We start from the raw sequence: 19,786 nt of genomic DNA, 5'->3' as shown, positions 1-19,786 counted from the left end.
GACCTAGAACCAACTCTGAAGGTCCAGTTGATCTACAGGTGCACTGTGGAGACCACAGATCCTACATAACACCACGCAAGAAGGGATGGCTTGGGAGGTAAATAAGCAGGCAGAGCCACCTCCAGTCATCTGCTTGCCAAGGACCTCCTGAGCCACAGAGGGTCTTCACATGGACTCAGATGATTTCCTTCTAATTCTTTCAGTTCCGTGTGAAACAACCACTTCCTACTGCAAGTTGCACAACGCATGGCTATCAACTTCTGGTATGGCAAAAACCCAAATATCTGCATCATCTTTAGATGCACAACTGAGACAGAGAAACTTTATTTGCAAAACCAAACTGCAAAACAAGAGGAATTCTTCAGAACTCACAAATACACAAGGCTGACACTTCTTAACACAAACTTTAATTTTCTTTGCAGTTAAAAAAAGAAAAGGAAAACCTCTTTTGGTTATTTTGCAACACTGTTGTCTAAGCATGTCCTGCCCCATAAGGTCTGAACTGCCTACACAGCTGCAGGTATACATACAGGAAACACTCTTCAGAAGGAAGTGAACATATGCCAGTGCTAGAAGCAGCTACAACAGGGAGAAACGCAGCTGAGTAGCTGCAGCCGGATCAGAACGCTACACCATAGTGCATGAAGTTATAACCTTTAACTGCCCCAAAACACTTCATAGCTAAGTTTTCATGAAGTATTCTCTAGTAATAACATTTGCTTTGTTTTTAGAAAGCACCAGTAAGCAAGCCACTGAATCATTTGCATTCCAACAGGTCACACTATTCCAAAGGGCTTCATCTGTTTATTAACACAAACCCAAACCGGTTGCCCTGCTCAATTTTACACATTTTGATGTTAAATCAGCCCTCCCTTTGAGTTTCCAAGTCCACCCAAAGAGCTGCACCTCTCCCTGGCCTTCAGTGCTTCCAAGTGCAAAAAGCACTTGCAATCTTACTGTCACTGGGAAGCCCCTAAAGGCAGCTGCCACTGTCTGAGCTGTGCCTTCCCAGTCTCAGCAGGCAGCACAAACAGGGCCCAGCATCCCACTGGATTCTGCCAACAGGCACAGCAGCGCGCTACCCCACGCCTCAGGCTTTCCACATGGTTGCTGAAGACCATGTAAAATTTAAACACACTAAAAACGAATTATTCCCTTTTTGTAAAGAAAAAGGGATCACTGTCTCCTGTATTTTGACATATCAAGCCTATGTCTTTCAAGAAAAATCCACAGCTTTCGGAATGTTTTCCCCTCTCCCAGTATTCACCAGTTCCTTCCTTTTTTCTCCTTCAAGAGCTGAAACTCTTATTTGCTTCACGGCTGCAAGCACAGGCAGATGAATGAAAGCACTTTGTGCATCCCTCAGAGCTAGTCTTCAGCCTCTGGAATAGTCACAGTGACCACATTTGGAAGGTTACATTTTTTGCAGATAAATAGGCTGCTTTGTTTTAATGAAGACTTTGGGGGGGTTAGGGGGGGGAAGGGCTGAATACATAAACATCTCCTCTACCTTACCAAGAGATTTCAGCATACAATTTTTGCACCCATTTTAGCCACCCGGGTGACATTAGTCCTTTACTCCACTGAGAAAGGGTCTGTTTCATCATTGGCAGGAGATATAAATCATCTTTAACATTAAAAAACAAAAGTCAACGAGCATGGCAGTTTTGAAATGCAATCTGGAGCAGAACACGCTGCGCAGCAGGTACAGCAATTTACTATCACTCCTCCTAGCACTGTGCAACGTGTATGTAAGCACTCACCCTGGCGAACCGCATCGCAGCTCGTTCAACGCACGGTAAAAACTTAGTTCAGAAAACAGTGCAGCAGGTAAGGTGCTGAGTACAAGTTTATGCAATAATCTTGGAAAGACACTCACCTTCATATGAGTGCATTCAATGTTACACAGAGAACACATATGTGGGAATATTCTCGGAGATGTAGCATAGTAGTCATTCATCATTGATGGGGTGGGCAATCTTTTGATCTTCTGGGCACCAGACTGCAGAAACACGGGAAGCCACGATGCCTTCACGATACCAAAAGGTGATCTAATTGGCCCCTCAGCCTGGGGCTGGAAGGGCTTCTGTCCTGCTCCTGAGGCACTCTGGGCGTTAGACGCGCTCGTCCCGGATGTACGCTGATTTCTTTCGTGCTGGCTTATAGCTGCGAGAAGTTCAGCTGAAAAGGGTGGCTGGGTCATCAGCGGCATTACATGCTGGGTCACAGACTGCTGGACGAGCGGCGGCATGAGGGGTGGCATCATCGGCGGCATGATGGGTGGCATCATCGGCGGCATCATCGGCGGCATGGCGGGCTGGGACACAGGTTTCACCACGGGGAGCGGCGCGGGTGTTGCGCACAAACTGGACACCTTCCCCGGAGCCTCAGCGGGAAAAAACGGTCGAGCGTTTGAGGACTCGTTCTGGAAACCCGTTGGCTTTGCTAACTCTTCCCCTGGAAACACCGGGTTGCGCGTCACGCTCGACGGTGGGACGCCCATTGACATGTTCTGCTCTCGCTGGAATTCTTCCCTGTTCTCTCCACTCGAGGCTTCGGGATTATAGACACGTGTTTCCAGAGGCTCTTCTGCCAGCGCCTCCCGGTTATAACCACGCACTTCGAGGGGATCTTCAGTGTAACCGTATTTGCTTGCGTGCCCATAATCGATCACTTTGCCCTTGACTGCTGCACCACTCGTACCACCCATCGTTTCTTCTCCTTGGCTCTGGGTAGGAGCACCAGGCAAAGGATGACCCATCTTACGAATCCGTATTTCTCTCAAGATCAGCGGCATGTTTTCAGGCGTTAACTGATCATCCGGGTAGCGACTGAGTTCCTCCAGATCTTCATTAGACAGCCCAAAACTCGCCAAAATGCTGGAAGCGCTTTCTGGTGTGTAGCGGTTCTGGGCATTTGAATTCTGCTCCGAGGCCTGTGCTGAGGCAGGTGGCTTTTGCCCAGTTGTCACAGCTGAGCACGGGCTGCTATACCAGCGATTTGTGTGAGGTTCTCTCTTCTGCTCCTGGTACAGGTTCGTCTTTTCCTTTACCTGCCTCGGATCAGTCCTGTGCAGAGTTACCCGAACGTTTATCCTCTGTGAACCCGTCCACTGAAACGTTTCCTGTCCCGAAAATCTTTGTGACCCTCCTTGAGGTGTTCCAGGCACAGGCTTTCTCTGAAGACCTGCGGCACCTCCTCCCCTAAAGGATCCCGGAGGCTTTGCGCCAGCTGGATTAGGTCCTCTCGGCCTCGGAGGTAAAGTTCCTCTGGGGCTAAACATCGCGCTTTTCAGAAATGCCTGATTTAACCAAGCATGAGGAGGTGCAGAACTGTTGGTAGCAACTGAGGTCAATTGCTGAAGAGCCAACTGTGTCTTAATTTGTGCAAGCTGTAAAGGAGGAGGGCCCAACAGAAGTGGGCTTGCAATGCCAAGGTTCAAGGAATTCACAAGTGGTGCGAAACTTTCCAAGAATAACACAAAGCTGAAAGTTAAAAGACAAGTATTAGATTATTTTATCTTTTCACCTACTTTAAGCAGTGGATTCTATAACCGCTGAGAAAAACAACTGAAGTCACAAAACAGTGTTTTAATGACAGTTTAAAAATGGTACTTCTGAATTCGAGACTCTGATGAACAAGATCATTTTCTTTCGCTGGATAAACTCTTAATATGCAGCGAAGAGGTAACAGGCAATTAAGGAAATGAGCTTTACCCAACCAGTTCAGTGTCACAGGTAACATCCCTAGAGATGACGCTCTTTCTACAGCGTTTTCCAAAGCTCCACATTTCAGTTCTCAATGACAACACAGTCTGGATTTATTTACAATTAGAGTTATTTTATGAGCAATAAGCCAAAGTATTAAATCCCTCTCCAAATGTTTACGAGGTATGAATTTTAAGTGAAACCATTACATGGAGAATTCAGAACAGCTGGACATCAAGTCATCATGGAATCGCTCTGAAGACAGCACAACGGTTTAGAGGAGGGACACTCCCAACGCCGCTCTCGTGGGTAAACTACTATACCCTGAAAGTATTCAAAGGGCGTGACATCTGAATTCTGTGCCTAGCAAATTTCCATGTCCCAGGCATTAAAGGCAAGATCTGATATTGGAACAACTGTAAACAGAAAAGTGTGAAATCATACAAAAACTGAAGCCATCTACATGGAAGAAGCACTTTAAAAAAGCACAATGGCAATGGAAACTGCCATCTTTTATTTGAGCTGAAACCATCGAGAACTCAATCCTGTAAGGCAGTAAAAGAATGTACAGACATAGGCAGAATAACACAAAGCACTGCTCACACTAACAAATCAAATACCAGAGAGTTTTGGAAATGTTTCTTGCAGTGTACTCAAAGCAAGGTACCCCATCTGCCCCGCTCTGCCTGCCCTCCACAGCTGCGGGATCAGCACAGCCAGAAGGATCCCAAGTGATCCTCCCTCCACCCCTTGTCAGTCTGCCATCCCTCAGAACTGGACAGCCTGATGTTTTTGTTCTTCTTGCAGCAATACATTAGGCTTGAATCAGCTTTACTGGCAGATTCTCACTAAGCAGAACTACAGTAGGGATTGCAGACAGTCACAGTTGTTTCTGAACTCGCGTGCTGTATTTCTGCAGCATTGAGGCCCTTGTCTCACTAATGCCATCGCAGGTTTTGGTTTAGAACCTCACTTGAGTTGACTCCAAACTGAAGGATTTGAGTAAATGGAAGTGCCTCTCTCATGTTTGCCATCTGTAAGGACTGAGGTTCTGAAGCCTGAGAACCACAACTCAAAAAATATATATTATACAGAGCTATAGCTTGAGGTATCAAGTTATCATGTGCAAACTGCAGGAGACTCAGATGTTAAGGTTGAATTCTTGTGACTTATTACTGTCTGGATGTTAAGCATTCTTTTTAATTTCTAACAGCAATTATTTAATTTTAACTAAGTAAAAACTGAAGTCAGGCCAAGGAGGAACAGTAGGTACAGAAACATTACAAGGATCTCTTTTCCATTACAAAAACATACAGAGTCATCATAAAGAAAAGATTCCCACCAGACAACAATCCCAGAACTCTGGCCTCTAATCCAGGACTCCTTTCCCAATACCCCTCCTCCCCCAGTAAATTAAACTGTATTTAAATGGCAACTGCATGTTAGGCCAAGTTTGCTCAAGACCATTTCAAAACAGTTTATTAAGCAAACATCCACAAAGTAATCTCTTGCCTTTCAGTTCTGCTCTCTGGAACTCTCATCACTGGAGGGCAAAAAAACCTCTCAGCACATTAATTTGGAAACTAGTTGGAAGAGAGAACAATATCAAAGCCACACAGAACAAGAACAAATAAGAATATATTAGCTGAGCACATTTTAAAAATAAACATGCTGGTTTGCAAACTGAACCTTAGTTCAGCAGATTAGGAAACTCACAGGGCATCTGTTCAGGAGCCAAACCAGAACCTCAACAGCGAGAATTGTTAAATGAAGCAGTTTCTGGGCAGCACAGACCAGCACGCCCCAACTGGGTATGTCCTACAAGCTTCTTGTGACACCATCAGCCTCATCAGAGAGGGTGATCTGGGAAGGAGCAGGGAGAGAAAGCCAACTGACACATTGCTTGGTCAGTCCAGTACCAGAACACCACGGTGAGATGTCCTGTTACATGGGCTGGTTCATGGGGGTTTTACAGCTACCACTGCAGCAAGCTCTCAAGGTTCAATGGGGAACATGGGAATGCACTCAGTTTACACCACAGAGTTCACTACTGGAATAATCTAAGCAACACAAATTACATTTTTTTTGCTTTTCCCACTTTGTAACCACTCCAAAACAAGGAAAACACATCTGCTGTTTTGGATACTAAAACCCCCAGAACAGCCTTACTGAAGTAGATCAGCTCTGATACCCTGTGTTCAAGAGTAATCACTACCTGGTGCTACAGAGCACGCTGTGAGTTACCACACTGCCCCCCAAGTCCCAAAACTTTCTTCCCTTAACAGGCAAAAGGCCACAATGTCATTTGACCTGAGATGTTAATTAAGCAAAACAGCCAGAGACTTCTCTCAGAAGCAACAAAGGAGAGGCACTGCCATCCATACCGGACATGGCAATACTGCACCTGCTAACTAACCCTGCAGAAATGCTCAAAACCAAACAGCCTCACAAGCAGATGCTGCTTAACTAACAGTACCCTGAGAGCCACCTTCTCAGCCACTGTGATGTTGAAAGACACACACCAGGAGCAGCCTCTTCAGGTAGACAGAGATGTGGCACTAGCATTTAAAACTACCTCCCTAGGTCAGGAAAATAAAGACAACAGATATTAACAGTTGAAGAAACACGGAAGACAGCTCTGTGATTCCTGCCATCAAAAAAGTGCAAAGTAACCTTCAAGCCAAGGTTTTAAGACACCCACATTTGTGCTGTACAGCCCTCTGTGCCTCTGAAACTCACCTGCAGTGAAACACTGAGGACTTCACCCAGACCCACAGCACCACAAATGTATTTGAGTACATCCAAGACGTTAAGTTTCCATATCACCCACCCCCAATTACGTCTGAAGTCGTAGGAAATAAGAGGCCAAACATTCAAACTGCATTCCCCCCCCCCCATGGAATTCCCATGCTCAAATTCTCCCCTGACATCCAGTCGAGTGCTGTACAGCAGCAAGCTCACCACAAAGCTTTAATCAGCTGGGTCTCATGACTGACCTTTTCAAAAGAAATGCTGGAAATGACAGGTGAAAGATAAAGTGATGCCAAGGCTATGGAAATAACAGTCTGGACATTTGAGGGTAGATTCTCACCTTCCTCTTCAAAAGAAGATGTCTGGAGTTTGTCTGCAAGCCTCTGCACTGCTGTTTCTGGTGCAGTGGCATCCTGCCACATCATACTTGTGAAATGAAAAACAGGTGGAATTCCCCAAAGACCCTACTCCTGGAAAAATTAGTCCATGAAACAGCATTTCAGATTACCACAAAACAGTCAAATTACACCCTTCCTGCTTTCTGTTCAGCCTCAGCAGGCCATTTTGCCAAGCTTCCCAAGACAGGTGGATAAATTAAAAAGCCTGGCTACCTGCTTACATATCTGAGAGCCTTAACAACTACATTTGTTTATGTGGTGAGTCAGGGTGGTCTTACACCTTCCCTAGCTCAAGGATACAGCTAGAACACTACCTCTCCCTGTACCCTTCCTTCCCACAGGCCCACCTGCCTGTGTTTCAAGGATCCAATGTCCACCTCTGGTGCAGCTCACCTGTATAACCTCAGGCAGGCTGCTGAGGAAACTGCTAGACCAGCAGGAAAGATTTCTCATGAAGTGTGTAGAGTGCATCAGAAAAAAACAAGGGATGGGGGGCATGCAGAACTACAGGCAGAGACAGAGGGGTGCCATTTGCAGCTCAGGGATTCAATAGGAAAAACACCAACTGAGAATGTTTTTTAAAAATCCTAAAGAAAAACACACCAGGGAGGTGGTGTTGATGGATGGATGGATGGATGGATGGATGGATGGATGGATGGATGGATGGATGGATGGATGGATGGATGGATGACATCAGTGATGACAGCAACCTAACAACACTGAGGAGCCCTTTCAGGGAGCAGCAAGGCCTTTTCTTCTCTATGCCCATGTGGTCAGCAAATACCCTTTGGCTGTCCTGCTGTGGGCAGCCAGCACACTAGTGCTTACACTAGCACTCTGCTAAACCCCACCAGCCCTAGCGCCTGCTTAGCAATAAACAACTGGTTTGCACTGCTAAACTCTCTCTAGCCTGCCTGCAGAGTCTCTTTGTGCAAGGTTAAAGCCACCTAAGCCAAGAGATACCTAACACCCAAAGAGAGGTGTTAACAAAGCTGACAATTTCCCAAAACCAACCTGGAGGCAAGCCAGTAAAAATCCACAGAAAACTCCTCTCTCACACAGGCACAGGGAGCAAAGCTCAAAAGCAGCAGGTCCTAGCAGATAGGAAGCAAAGAGAAGTCCTGCAAGGGGAAAAAGGGGAGTGCAGCTCTGGCAGGCAAGCTCTCTGAGTTCAAGTCCTCATTGTTGAAGGTGGAACAAAACAAAAAATAGGCACCTACCATCTCAGGAGCCATTTAAATGGTCAGCAATCAACAAGAGAAACACCTTCAAGTCAGCTGTGCAGTACTGTTGTGGTTTTACCCCAGCTGAAAGCCGAGATCCATGCAGCTGCCTGCTCTTTAAAGGAAAAGAGGAAGGGGAGGAGGGAGGGGTGAGGCAAGGGAAGGGAAAAGGAAGGGGCAAATAACAACCCCAAAACCAAGAAACCAAAAGCCCATGGGTTGGGATAAGGATAGTTTACTAAAATAGCAGAAAGATACAATATAACAATGCTGACAGGACTTTAGAGCAAAAAATATATGAAGCTGTTGATACAGGATGCAGTTTCTCACCAAACCCACAGCTCAGGCCGTGCCACCCAGAGCCGTCCCGGAACCCAACTGTCCCCCAAAAACCACGTGTCCTGGAGCCACCCCTGCTCCTCCTCCCATCAGCCCCCTTTATACTGAGCACGAGGTGATTGGCATGGAGTACTCTCTTTGGCCTGTTTGGGTCACCTGTCCTGGCTTCGTCCCCTCCTTTCTCATCAATAGAGAGATATGAAGAGCTGAGAAAGTCCTTGACTGTCTGACAGCAACTAAACCCATCAGGGTGTTATCAGCACTGCTTCCATTTTAACACCCAAACACAGCATTCCATCCACTGCTAGAAAAGTACTTAACTCCATCCTGACCGAAACCAGGACAAGTACAAGAGTCAATCACAAACCCAAGAGGAGGATTAAGTTACAGGTTTGGCAAGGAGACCTCCTAGGTCCGAAAAAGTTGCTTTCTTTAGTCACAAGAGAAGGCTTTATCTGAAGACACAGTCTTGCACAGGGTAATTTTCTGTTGATTCATCTCTATAATACATGGCATTAGATTTTCTGGACACCTGCTAATTACCGAGCAGCCAAACATAGACCACACTTCAACACAAGCACTCAGGGAGCCCAGAGGCAGCGCAGACACTAACACTGCTGCTTACCAAACATTCACCCTCAGCAGACATCTTCAGGCCACTAAGGCAGAGGAACAGCAAGCCCAGGAACCCCAAAGCATCACACTGTTTGCCCTGACAGCTGAGTGACTTGGAAAGCGCAGAGGGACAACCCCAGCCGGCAGCCAAGCACCCACAGAGCCACCCACTCCCACACCCCCTCCCCAGTGGGACAGGAAAATGGATAAAGCTCACAGGATGAGACAGAGATGGTATGAAAAGTGCAATGAGGGAACCAAGCAAAGGCTATCACTCACCACCTCCTGCCTGCAGACCTGTGCCCAGCCAGGCTCCAAGCAACCAGCACCTTGGAAGCCAAAAGTCTCCTTCTTTCTCCAGCCCATTTAAACTGCTGAGCCTGACATTACAGGGTATAGAACATCCCCTTGGCCAGTTCCAGCCTTCCCAGCAGTATCCCCTCCCAGCCTCTTGGCCACCCCAGCCTACTCTTAGGAACACAGAGCAGGAAAAACTAAAAGCCTGGACACTGTGCAAGCACTGCCCAAAACACTGGGGCGTGACAAACAGCAGTTTAGTGAAGACAGCTAACTCCTCTTCACAGGAGTTAACTAATTCCTAATTCCTAACTACTCAGAAGGGTAAAATTGAGAAAACTTGTGGGTTGAGATAACAAGATGATGATGATGAAGAAATGGAAAATAACAAAGAGAGATAGAAATATAACCCAAGACAGACAAGTGATGCAAATGAATAACAACTGCTCATCACCAACTGGCCCATACCCAGCCAGTCCCCAAGCACCAACCCCTCCCAGACCACTTTCCCCCTAGTTTATTGTCGTGGTTTCACCTCGGCTGAGAGCCGAGATCCACACAGCTGCCTGCTCCTTAAAGGAAAAGAGCAGGGAAAAAGGGAAGGGGGGTGGGGGGGAGAGGTAAGGGAAGGGAAGGGAAAAGGAAGGGGCAAATAACCCCAAAACCAAGAAATTAAGAGGCCCGTGGGTTGGGATAAGGAGTTTACTAAGATAACAGAAAGATACAATGTAACAATGCTAACAGGACTTAAGAGCAAAAGGATATGAAGCTGTTGATACAGGATGCAGTTTCTCACCAAACCACACAGCTCAGGCCGTGCCACCCAGAGCCGTCCCAGAACCCGACCGTCCCCCCAGAACCGCGCGTCCCGGAGCCGCCCCAGGCCTTCCTCCCATCAGCCCCCCAAAATCCTGGGCAGGACGTAACTGGCATGGAATACTCTCTTTGGTCAGTTGGGTCACCTGTCCTGGCTTTGCCCCTCCTTTCTCATGAAGAGCTGAGAAGGTCCTTGACTGTCTGACAGCAATTAACAACATCAGGGTGTTATCACCCTGATACTCCCATTTTAACTCTCAAACACAGCATTCCATCCGCTGCTACAAATGAAGTTAACTCCATCCTGACCTAAACCAGGACATTTACACACCAAGTACTATGTCATATGTATTATCCCTTTGGTCACAGCTCTGTGTGTGTCCAACTCCTTGTGCAACTCCAGCCTGGTGGAGAGATGCGAGGGGCAGAACAGCCCTTGGCTCTGTGTAAGCACAGCTCAGCAGGAACGAAACCCTCCCCGTGTTACCAGCACTGTTTTCAGCACAAATCCAAACCACCACCCCATACCAGCTACTGCAGAGAAAATTAACTCTATCCCAGCCAAAACCAGCACAGCAATTTTAGGAAAAAAGTCCTAGAGCTGGAGCACCATTGTTACAAGGCAGCTAACCAAGTTAACCAAGACATTTATCACTGCCTGGCTACAAGAAGTGAGGACTGAACCCACACCCCACCCCTCAGAGTCAGTAATACTTGTTCTTGCTGCTCAGGCTGAATTCAGTGACAAAAAAATCACCACATCGTTCCTACCTCTCACACTGTGCAGCCACCACAAGCCAGCTCGCTCAGAGCACCCCAGTTCCAAGCAACTGCCCCCAAGTTCTGCCCCCCTCACTGTTAACTGCAGTGAAATCAGCAGTGAGCTCCACGTGTGTGTATGAACTGATTACATAAACCTGGTACACAAAAGGACAACTGCTGGAGCTAAACATGAAAGTTAAACATGAAACCAATGTTGTTAAGCATTAGTAAGACACTAACATAAACCATTACATAGCTGTATCAAATAGGAAAGCGCCTAGGAAAAAGTAACAGAAGCTTAAGTTTCCTTAATGTAAACAACTTATGTGGTGGGCTGACCCCAGCCAGCAGCCAAGCACACAGTAGCAGGACAGGGAGAGTAGGAAGCAGAAGCAAGAAAACCATGGATTAAAATAAAGACAGTCTAACAGATTGTTAAACCACGCAGCTCCCCTCCCCCAAAAGGGGGCAAAACAGCAAGGAGCAGAGCAAAACAAAGGCAGTCACTCGCCTCCTCCCACAGGCAGATAGATGCTCAGCCAAGCTCAAAAAACACTGGGCTCTGGAAGTCAAAACCACCCTTTTCTTCCTCCTCTAGCCCAGCTTTTACTGCCAAGCATGACGATATACAGCATGGACAGCTCTGGCTGTCCCAGCTGTGTCCCCTCCCAGCCCACTTGCTTGAGGGGGGAGCAAGGAAGACAAAAAGACTCTGTCGTGTTTCAGCCCCCAGCAGCAGCAAAGTGCTGCTGGCTCACCTGGTGGGATAGGAGGAAGGCAGGAAGGCAAAGGTTGGGATAAGGATGGGTTGGGATAAGGATGATCTACTGGAACAGCAAAGGGAGAGGAAAAGAACAAAATCAGTGCTAATAACAGAATATACACAGCAGGAGACACCAATGCAATTTGCTCAGCACCTGACCCCAAGCAGCCTGTCCCCAGCTCCCCTCTCATCTGCAAAGCATGACATCATACAGTATTCCTCTGGCCATTTTGGGTCACCTGTCCTGGTGACAGTTTGCATCACTCTGTTCCCTCCCAGCTTCTGGTGGAAGCCAACTATCCCAGCCCAAAACCAGGACAGCTTTGATGCTGTGTGAGCACCACCCAGCAACAGTCAGATGATCAGTGCTGACCTCCACGGGTTCAGCCACATCCCAAACACAGCAGCACACTCCAGCCCAGCCAGGCCCAGGGGTACTGAGCAACACAAGCCACTGAAATACTCCAGCAGCCAGGTGGGCTCAGGTTTCCACAGCACGTAGTAAGCGCTCAGAGCCAGTGCTGCCAGCCTGGCCCATGGACAGCCACACCAACCATCTCCCACTGGATCCATCTGAAGGCCTGCTGCAAGGCTCCACTGAAAGAGTTCTTCCTTGGGGTAATCCAACAGAAAGGACTCACAAGCTGGCTGCAACCCAGAACACAGGTTCTGCAGGAAGCCACAATGCCTAGGAAGGCTGCAGTTTCTTCTGTGTTAGCTGGTGGGGACGTGGTGCTCATACTACTGACCATGTATCCATAGGGATGTGATGATGTCAATCTTTCCACTTCAGTCCCAGGAACTAGATCTCTTACATGGGTCCATTGTCTTGCTTCACTTTGCAGCAAAACCAGCCTTGGGAAGGATCTGGATCATTCTTTTCCCCTCTGAAGCTCTTCCTCTGCTGTGCAGCCCACCACAATGATGCTGTCAGCGTAAGATGGGTGTTCAGGGGCTTCACCAGCACCACCTGTATAGGTCCATAGCAAAAGGCAGAGCTGAGCTTCCACCACAGGTTCGCCAGCTCCATGTGAAAGCAGCCCGTGGCCTGCACTTCACTGCCAAGGGATGGGGCACACATGGGCAGCACCAGCAGCGCCAAATCACCCAGCTGCCCCAGGGTCCTGCTCACAGTAGAGTGGCATGTCCAGCACAGCAGCACGACCTCCCTCAGGCCATGACAGCCCACCTTCAGGCTCCACCCTCCAGCAGACTCTGGCGCTGACACACAGGACTACCACAGGGTAAAGTCATCCCCAAAATCCTGGCAGGTTCCTTCCCTGGACCCTTGATGGCATCTGGGTACTGTGCACCAGAGTCCACCCAAGCCTTGTGTCCCCATGTGGCTGACCTGCCAGGCCACTGAATCCATGTTGTTGAGTCAAGCCTGCTGTCTTTTTCCTCTGCCCGGCCAGAGACTGAGAGCCACCTTGTTCCTGGCCAGAGCACTCATCTGATTCCTGCCACAGCAGACCAGACATGCCTTCACCAAGATCAGGACACAGAGAGGTGTCAGCTCTTCTACTGCATCGGGGGACTTGCTCAGCAGCACCTGGAGCAGCAGTCCTCCTGGCTTCCCAGCTGCTGCTTCCCACCCAGCTCACAAACGCAGGATGTAGGTCTGAAACCACTCACCACCCAGCTTCCTCAAGTTCTCCCCACAGCCACAGAGAAGGAATCAGCAGGTGACACAGAGCACATGCCCACAGGTCCCTTCCCCCCAGGCTGGGAAAGGCTGACCCCGTGGCACCCTTCACAGCTGAGACATCAGCCTGTACAAGTGAGGAGGGTGAGATTCTCTTCCGAGCACTGGAGCTGACAGGACAGTTTCTCCACAGCCGGTGCCCTGATGCCTGTCTGCCAGCCCACCATTGCTCGGGTGGGCACTGCTGTGCAACACCAGTGTGTTCAGTACCAACCTCTGCCACACAGCTCCCACACACTGATGTCATCCGGATTTCTGGAGGCCTGGTTACTGTGCAGGTTGCTGTGGACTTACCCCACCCCTTGCCTCAGGTAACAAAAGGCCCCCTGGCCTTTGAAGTCTACCAGATCATCCTCAAGGGGACATCCCACCTTCAACAGCAGATGTCTCCATTTGTATACCCTCAAATCCAGAGGCTCTCCAGCTCTCCTGAGGCTGCTGAAGACAGACCTGGTAAGCATCAGCCAGGTCCTAACACTAGAAGCCGCTCTCTCTGTCCGGGAGAGACAGGGCACCCCTCCTTCAGGCAGCCTGAAATTTCAGCAGGATTACATGTTTCTTCAGGTGAAAGCTCATGGGCTATTGGAGGTAAAAAACCAATCTAAGCACCTGCCCAAATCCTCCCACACATCATGCCATCCAGTAGCCAGCTGCCACAGGGCATGTTCCCATCTGCCATTGCCAGGTGGTTGCTGGAAGATCCACCAAGACCCAAATTTGGTTCAGTGGTTCAGAATCTGACATGGTGGCAGTGTGCACAGGGCACCAGTGGCAGGAGGGCACTATTGTTACCACTATAAGCAACAATCAAAATCAAACCCATGTTCACAGTACGCACCATTGTGAACATTTCGGTTACTCCAAGATGTTCAAGAAACTGAGGGGCCATTGCAACAAAGTAGTCAGGATCTGTCCCAGAGGAGAAGAGGAAGAAGGTCCAACTTCCATTTGTCTTCAGGGGATGGTTCCAGGAACAGTGAGATGCCAGCAACCAGAGGCCAAATGCCAGACCAGGCTCAAAGCACTGCTTTTATCGTAAGTTCCCCAGGCAAAACAAAGCGCCACAGTAAACAGCAGAGCTGAAAGCTGCGATTTCAAACCCTTCAAAGCAGCAGCTGAACAGCAATGAACTCAGCCCAGTACACTCCCATCAAGTCTGCCCTCTCTCAACTCCCTCCCACCCCTCGCTGGGCTCCAAACAGGGGCTACACAGCCAGCAGCCAAACACCCACTGGGCTGCTCACTCACCCCCGCTCCCCACCCCAGCAGGACAGAGGAAGAAAGGGAAGCAGAAATGTGAGAAAACCCACTGATTAATATAGAAACAATCTGGCAGGTGAAGGGAGAAAATAAAAGCAGCAGCAAAGAGCCAGCAGTGTGCCTGTGTGGCCAGGAAGGCCAATGGCATCCTGGCTTGTATCAAAAACAGTGTGGCCAGTAGGTCTGGAGGAGGTGATTGTGCCCCTGTACTCAGCACTGGTGAGGCTGCACCTTGAGTACTGTGTCCAGTTCTAGGCTCCTCACCATAAGAAGGACATTGAGGTCCTGGAGCGAGTCCAGAGAAGGGCAACCAGGCTGGGGAAGGGGCTGGAGGGCAAATACTGTGAGGAGCGGCTGAGGGAGCTGGGGGTGTTCAGCCTGGAGAAGAGGAGGCTGAGGGGAGACCTTATCATCACCTACAACTACCTGAAGGGAGGTTGCAGAGAGGTGGACGATGGTCTCTTCAGCCAGGTGACAGAAGATAGCACAAGGGGAAATGGCAAGAAGCTGCCCCAGGGCAGGTTTAGATTGGATATTAGGAAAAAAATTTTTACTGAAAGAGTTGTCAGGGCCTGGAACAGGCTGCCCAGGGAGGGGGTTGAGTCACCATCCCTGGATGTGTTCAAGAAAGGGTTGATGAGGTACTTAGGGATATGGTTTAGCATGGGATGGGAACAGTTGGACTCGATCTTCAAAGGTCTCTTCCAACCTTGTGATTCTGTAAAGGCAGCCGCTACTTGCCACCTCCCACAGGCAGGCCAGTGCCCAGCCAGGCTCCAAGCAACAGACAAATCCACTTTCTTCTTCTTCCTCTACCTGGGATTTTACTGCTGAGTAGGACACTACCTGGTGTGGAACATTCCTTTAACCATTGCAGCCTCTTGTCCACACCAGCCTGCTCAGGGGTGCAGGGGGGAAAAGCCTTGACACTGTGCAAGCACAGTTCAGCAACAGCCTCAACACCAGTTTAGCCACAAATCCAGAACACAGCTCATGGGCTGCCATGCAGACAGTCAGCTCCACCCCAGAAATGTAATTTACTGAAATTTTCCAAGGAGATCCCATACCATTCCAGCATTCACTGGGGTCAATGCACCAAGTTTACACACACACACAATCTGCACAAGTCTTTCAGCAAGTAGTTTTTAAAACAAGACACAAAGTCACTTCATCACCTCTGTGGGTTATTAGCAGCTGACATCTTCTAGTCTTTCAGTTTTCACTTTCCAGGTCAAATTTTAGGGTAGTACAAATCCCCCACACTGTTTCATGAGTCCTTTTACGTGCACGTGCAGCTCTGAGGTGTCGTGGTTTCACTCCAGCTGCTGGGGGCAGGGGGCAGGTGTGGGTGGAGAAAACCCAAGGCAAACCACACAGGCTGGGATAAGGACAGCTTACTGGCACAGCAGAGAGAGAAATAACAGTAACAGGACTTTACAGCAAAACCTGCTAAACTGGTGATACACTAGATGATCCTTCAGTGGTCCTTTCCAACCTATATTATTCCATGATTCTGTGATTCTATGATTCTGAACAATGCAGTTTCTCACCAAACTGCAGAACTCAGACCGTGCAGTTCAGAGCTGCCCCAAAGCCAGACTGACCCCAAACTCCTTCCCCACCAGCCCCCCTTTAGGCTGAGCACGACGTCATTGGTACAGAATAGCCCCTTTGGGATCACCTGCCTATGAAAAGCTGAAAAGTCCTTGACTGCTTGGCAACCACTAAAATCATCAGGGTGGTATGAGCACTGCTCTCACCCCAACTCCCAAACAGCACCACACCAGCTGCTAGAAAGACAGGTAACTATCCTAGCCAAAACCTGCATGGAGGCATATGGAGCTCTGCACGCCTGAGGAGGAGAGAGATGTGCTTGACAGCACTGTAGACAAAAAGATTAATAGTTCTACCTAAAACTTACTAAAAAAACCCCCAAACTCCATTCAAAATACTTAACTCAACAGCAGAGAAATTAAAAAACCCCACCTTCTAGCATAAAACACAGACAAAAAAGTCTCAGTGTTAATCCCAATTCACACACAGTGAAGCTCCATGTTTGGTGCCACAGTTTGACCCCAGAACTGAGCACCACGCTGCTACTCACCCCTCAAGGAAGCAGGAAGAATGGGAAAGAAAGAAATCATGGGTTGAGATAAAAGCTACTTAACAGGACAACAAAGGAAGATAATTATTATTTTATAAAAATAAATCTACAGAGATAGATACCTAAGTAATGCACAAATGCAATTGCTCACTACCTGCAAGATCAACCTGAACAGCGAATCCTCCCATTCCATCAGGAGCACCACACAACACAGCAGGAATATCCCTCTGCCAGCCTGGGCCAGCTGTCCTGGCTCTGCTCTCCCAGCTGCTTGGGCACCAGGCAGGGACATTACAACAACACAACAACCAAAACCATCAAGTGTGTCACCCATTCTCATACTAAATCCAAAACACGTCACTCTACCAGCTACCAGAAGGAAAACTAACTCCATCCCAGCTGAAACTAGCACGTTTGGTAAGGACCAACAGGAGCAGAATCAAGCTTTCACTGAGCTCAACCCCAAAACCAAACTGCAAGATACTGGGGGAAAAAAAGGGAAGAAAAGGAACCCAGCAGTATAACAGGGAACAGTGAGTTTTGTAACCACGTGGAACCCCTCCCCTGCATAAACATCCCTCAGCTGCATCAACTGTCATAGAAGCTGGAGAAGAGATCTGTCCCAGCCCTTACATCCTCCACCCTTTCAGCCAGTGTGGTATTTCCCTTAGTTCTGGCAGAGGATTTCTCTTTTGTTTTTGTTTTTTTTTTTTAAATCAGACAAAAATACAATTAAAAGGTACTTGTTGTCCTTGAAAACTGTTTTCTCAACAGGAAAAATAATTACATCACTTGTATACCCACCCTTCTTGAAGATCTCACAATGTAGCTGCAGATTAATGTTTTACATGTCTAGCAAATAATCACATGCCAGAGAGAAAGAGCATTACCCCAAACTAAACACACATTTCGACATCAATTCTGGGCTCTAAGCTAGGATAGATGATAGAGTGATGGTTTTTTGTTTTTTTTAAAGGAAGAAAAAAACCATAAGATATTTTAACTGGTTAGATACCTTTGAAAATAATCCTATAGAAAAATAAATTTTAAAAGTTATCAACCTATATTACGTTACCATATTAAAAGAACTCTGAACAAAAATACCAAAGCCCTACAGGTCTAACACAGGGAGGAAACAAAAAAGAAGTCAAATCAAATCAATAGCAAGGAAAAAACCCATCAAAATCTCTGAAATACGTGAGGTTCCAGGGCAAGCACCAGGAAGCAGGTCATGGCACGCTGCTAAAACACTTTGCCTCAAGGAAAGTTATTTTTGTTGTTGTTTTGGTATTTCTGACCAACCACAAATGCCTTTCCGAGTCAAGGAATGGGGAAGTTGCCTCCTGTACCCCAGCAGACACATATGTGGTGCCAGAAGCTGTGTGTAGGTTCTGAGCGCTGGGAGGACAGAGCGATGCAAACCACCCTCTCCAGCTAAACCAGAGTACATATTACTTCATTCAGCGGCCGATTTTAAAGCCAAAACCACTAATCCCAAGCTGCCAACGAGCTTTGTTTCAGTGTAATGGGCTGGGTGTATGGATTCGAAGGTCTGAGCTTTCCCTGCGAGCTGGACAGAGGCAGAACCCGACGGCAAACGGTGCATCTCCCCCTCTTAACACCCGCGTCGAAGCTGAGATTGAGTAGGCGCTTTGTACCACCAACCTCGCTAAACCACAGCGACTGGGGCTCGGCTGCAGTGCAGGTAAACACCATTCCGGTGCTCACAAGCGGCTGTTTGATTCGCTTGCCGGTTACAGCGCCGGGAAACACAGCCCGGTGCGGGGTGGCTGGGGCCCGCCGGCGCTTACCGCGCTCCGCAGCCCTACCGCCGCCCTGGGCCCCTCAGAGACGGGGCGGGGGGGGGGGGGCGGGAAGCCGCAAGCCCAGACGCACCGCTGGGCCTGCACCCGGCCGCTACCCCCCGCTACCAACCGGCGCAGGGAGGCGACGAGGCCGCTACGTCGCGTGTGGCTGCTGTTCGCTCCCGCTCCCCCATCCACCGCACCGCCCAGGGGACAGCCCGCAGCGGCGAGGCTCGCAGGGCCCGACCGGGAGCTGACGGGAGGGAGAGGGGGGGGGGGGGGGCCCGGCCGCGGGGAGCTGCCGTGGGGGCTGATGGAGGTGCCGTCCCCACCCGCCGCCATTTTGTGCGTCCCCTCGGTCCCTGCTGCGCCACACAGAGGCTGAGGGCGGCCGGCGAGGAGCTCCTACCTCCGGCGGGGCCCAGCCGAGCCGCGCTGCTCGCAGCCGCCCTTCCCTCTGCTTCCTCCGCCGTCCGCCCCTACCGCCGCTCCGCTCAGCACCCGCCCCCCCTCCCCAGGCCGGGCGCCGCGGCCGCGGCGATGCAGCCGTGAGGAGAGACAGCGGGCACCGCGCCTGCGCGGGAAAGGGGGGGCGGCACCGAAGGGGGGCAGGACATGCCCAGCGACGCGCAGGCACAAATGAAGCCTGCGACGCGCGCGGCCCAGCACGCAGGCGCGCTGAGACCCGCGAGGCCGCGGCAGGTCAGCTCCGGCTCGCTGAGCGCGGTACCGGCACTGCGCATGCGCAGTGGCTTGTCCCGGCTTCGAGGGGAAACTGCCGTTGCCGTGTGCTGCTCCTGGGGCTGCCTCTCTCCCTCTGGGCGGTAGCGCTGGCTCCCCCTCTTGTACACGCTCCACACACACACGATTCTCCGGATCAGCCCTTCACCCCGCTTGCCGCCTTCCTCTCAGAGAGCCACAGAGCCACAGAATGGTCTGGGTTGGAAGGGACCCCAAGGGTCACAGAGCTCCAACCCCCCTGCCACAGGCAGGGACACCAACCTCCAGGCCTGGAGCTACACAAGGCTGCCCAGGGCTTCATCCAACCTGGCCTTGAACACCTCCAGGGATGGGGCATCATCCACCACCTCTCTGGGCAGCCTGTTCCAGGCCCTCACCTCTCTCTCTGTAAAGAACTTCCCCCTAATACCTGTCCTTCTTCCCCTGCTGAGGGTCCAGCGCAACTGCCAAGCTGCTTTCCTACCTTCCCACCACTGCTTGCCGACTGGCAACTGTTGAAA

General features: G+C 49.6%; 1 protein-coding gene across 1 annotated transcript in view; it reads right to left on the bottom strand.

Annotated features, from left to right (window-relative positions):
- The window catches only part of ZNF638 (zinc finger protein 638), a gene marked incomplete at its 5' end in the record, with an annotated part of 54,032 nt that extends 34,744 nt beyond the window's left edge, over positions 1–19,288 (bottom strand). Inside the window, 4 exon segments of the mRNA XM_084263787.1 lie at positions 1,880–3,485; positions 18,955–19,104; positions 19,106–19,191; positions 19,193–19,288. Of these exon segments, the coding sequence (XP_084119913.1) occupies positions 1,880–3,485; positions 18,955–19,104; positions 19,106–19,191; positions 19,193–19,288 (1,938 nt within the window).
- Positions 19,289–19,786: the final 498 nt, after the last annotated feature.

The sequence above is a fragment of the Gallinula chloropus genome, assembly GCF_964237585.1.
Source record: "Gallinula chloropus genome assembly, chromosome: 4".
NCBI classification, from domain to species: domain Eukaryota; kingdom Metazoa; phylum Chordata; class Aves; order Gruiformes; family Rallidae; genus Gallinula; species Gallinula chloropus.
The sequence above is the reverse complement of the archived record's forward strand: the minus strand, read 5'-3'. Positions and strand labels throughout refer to the sequence as shown.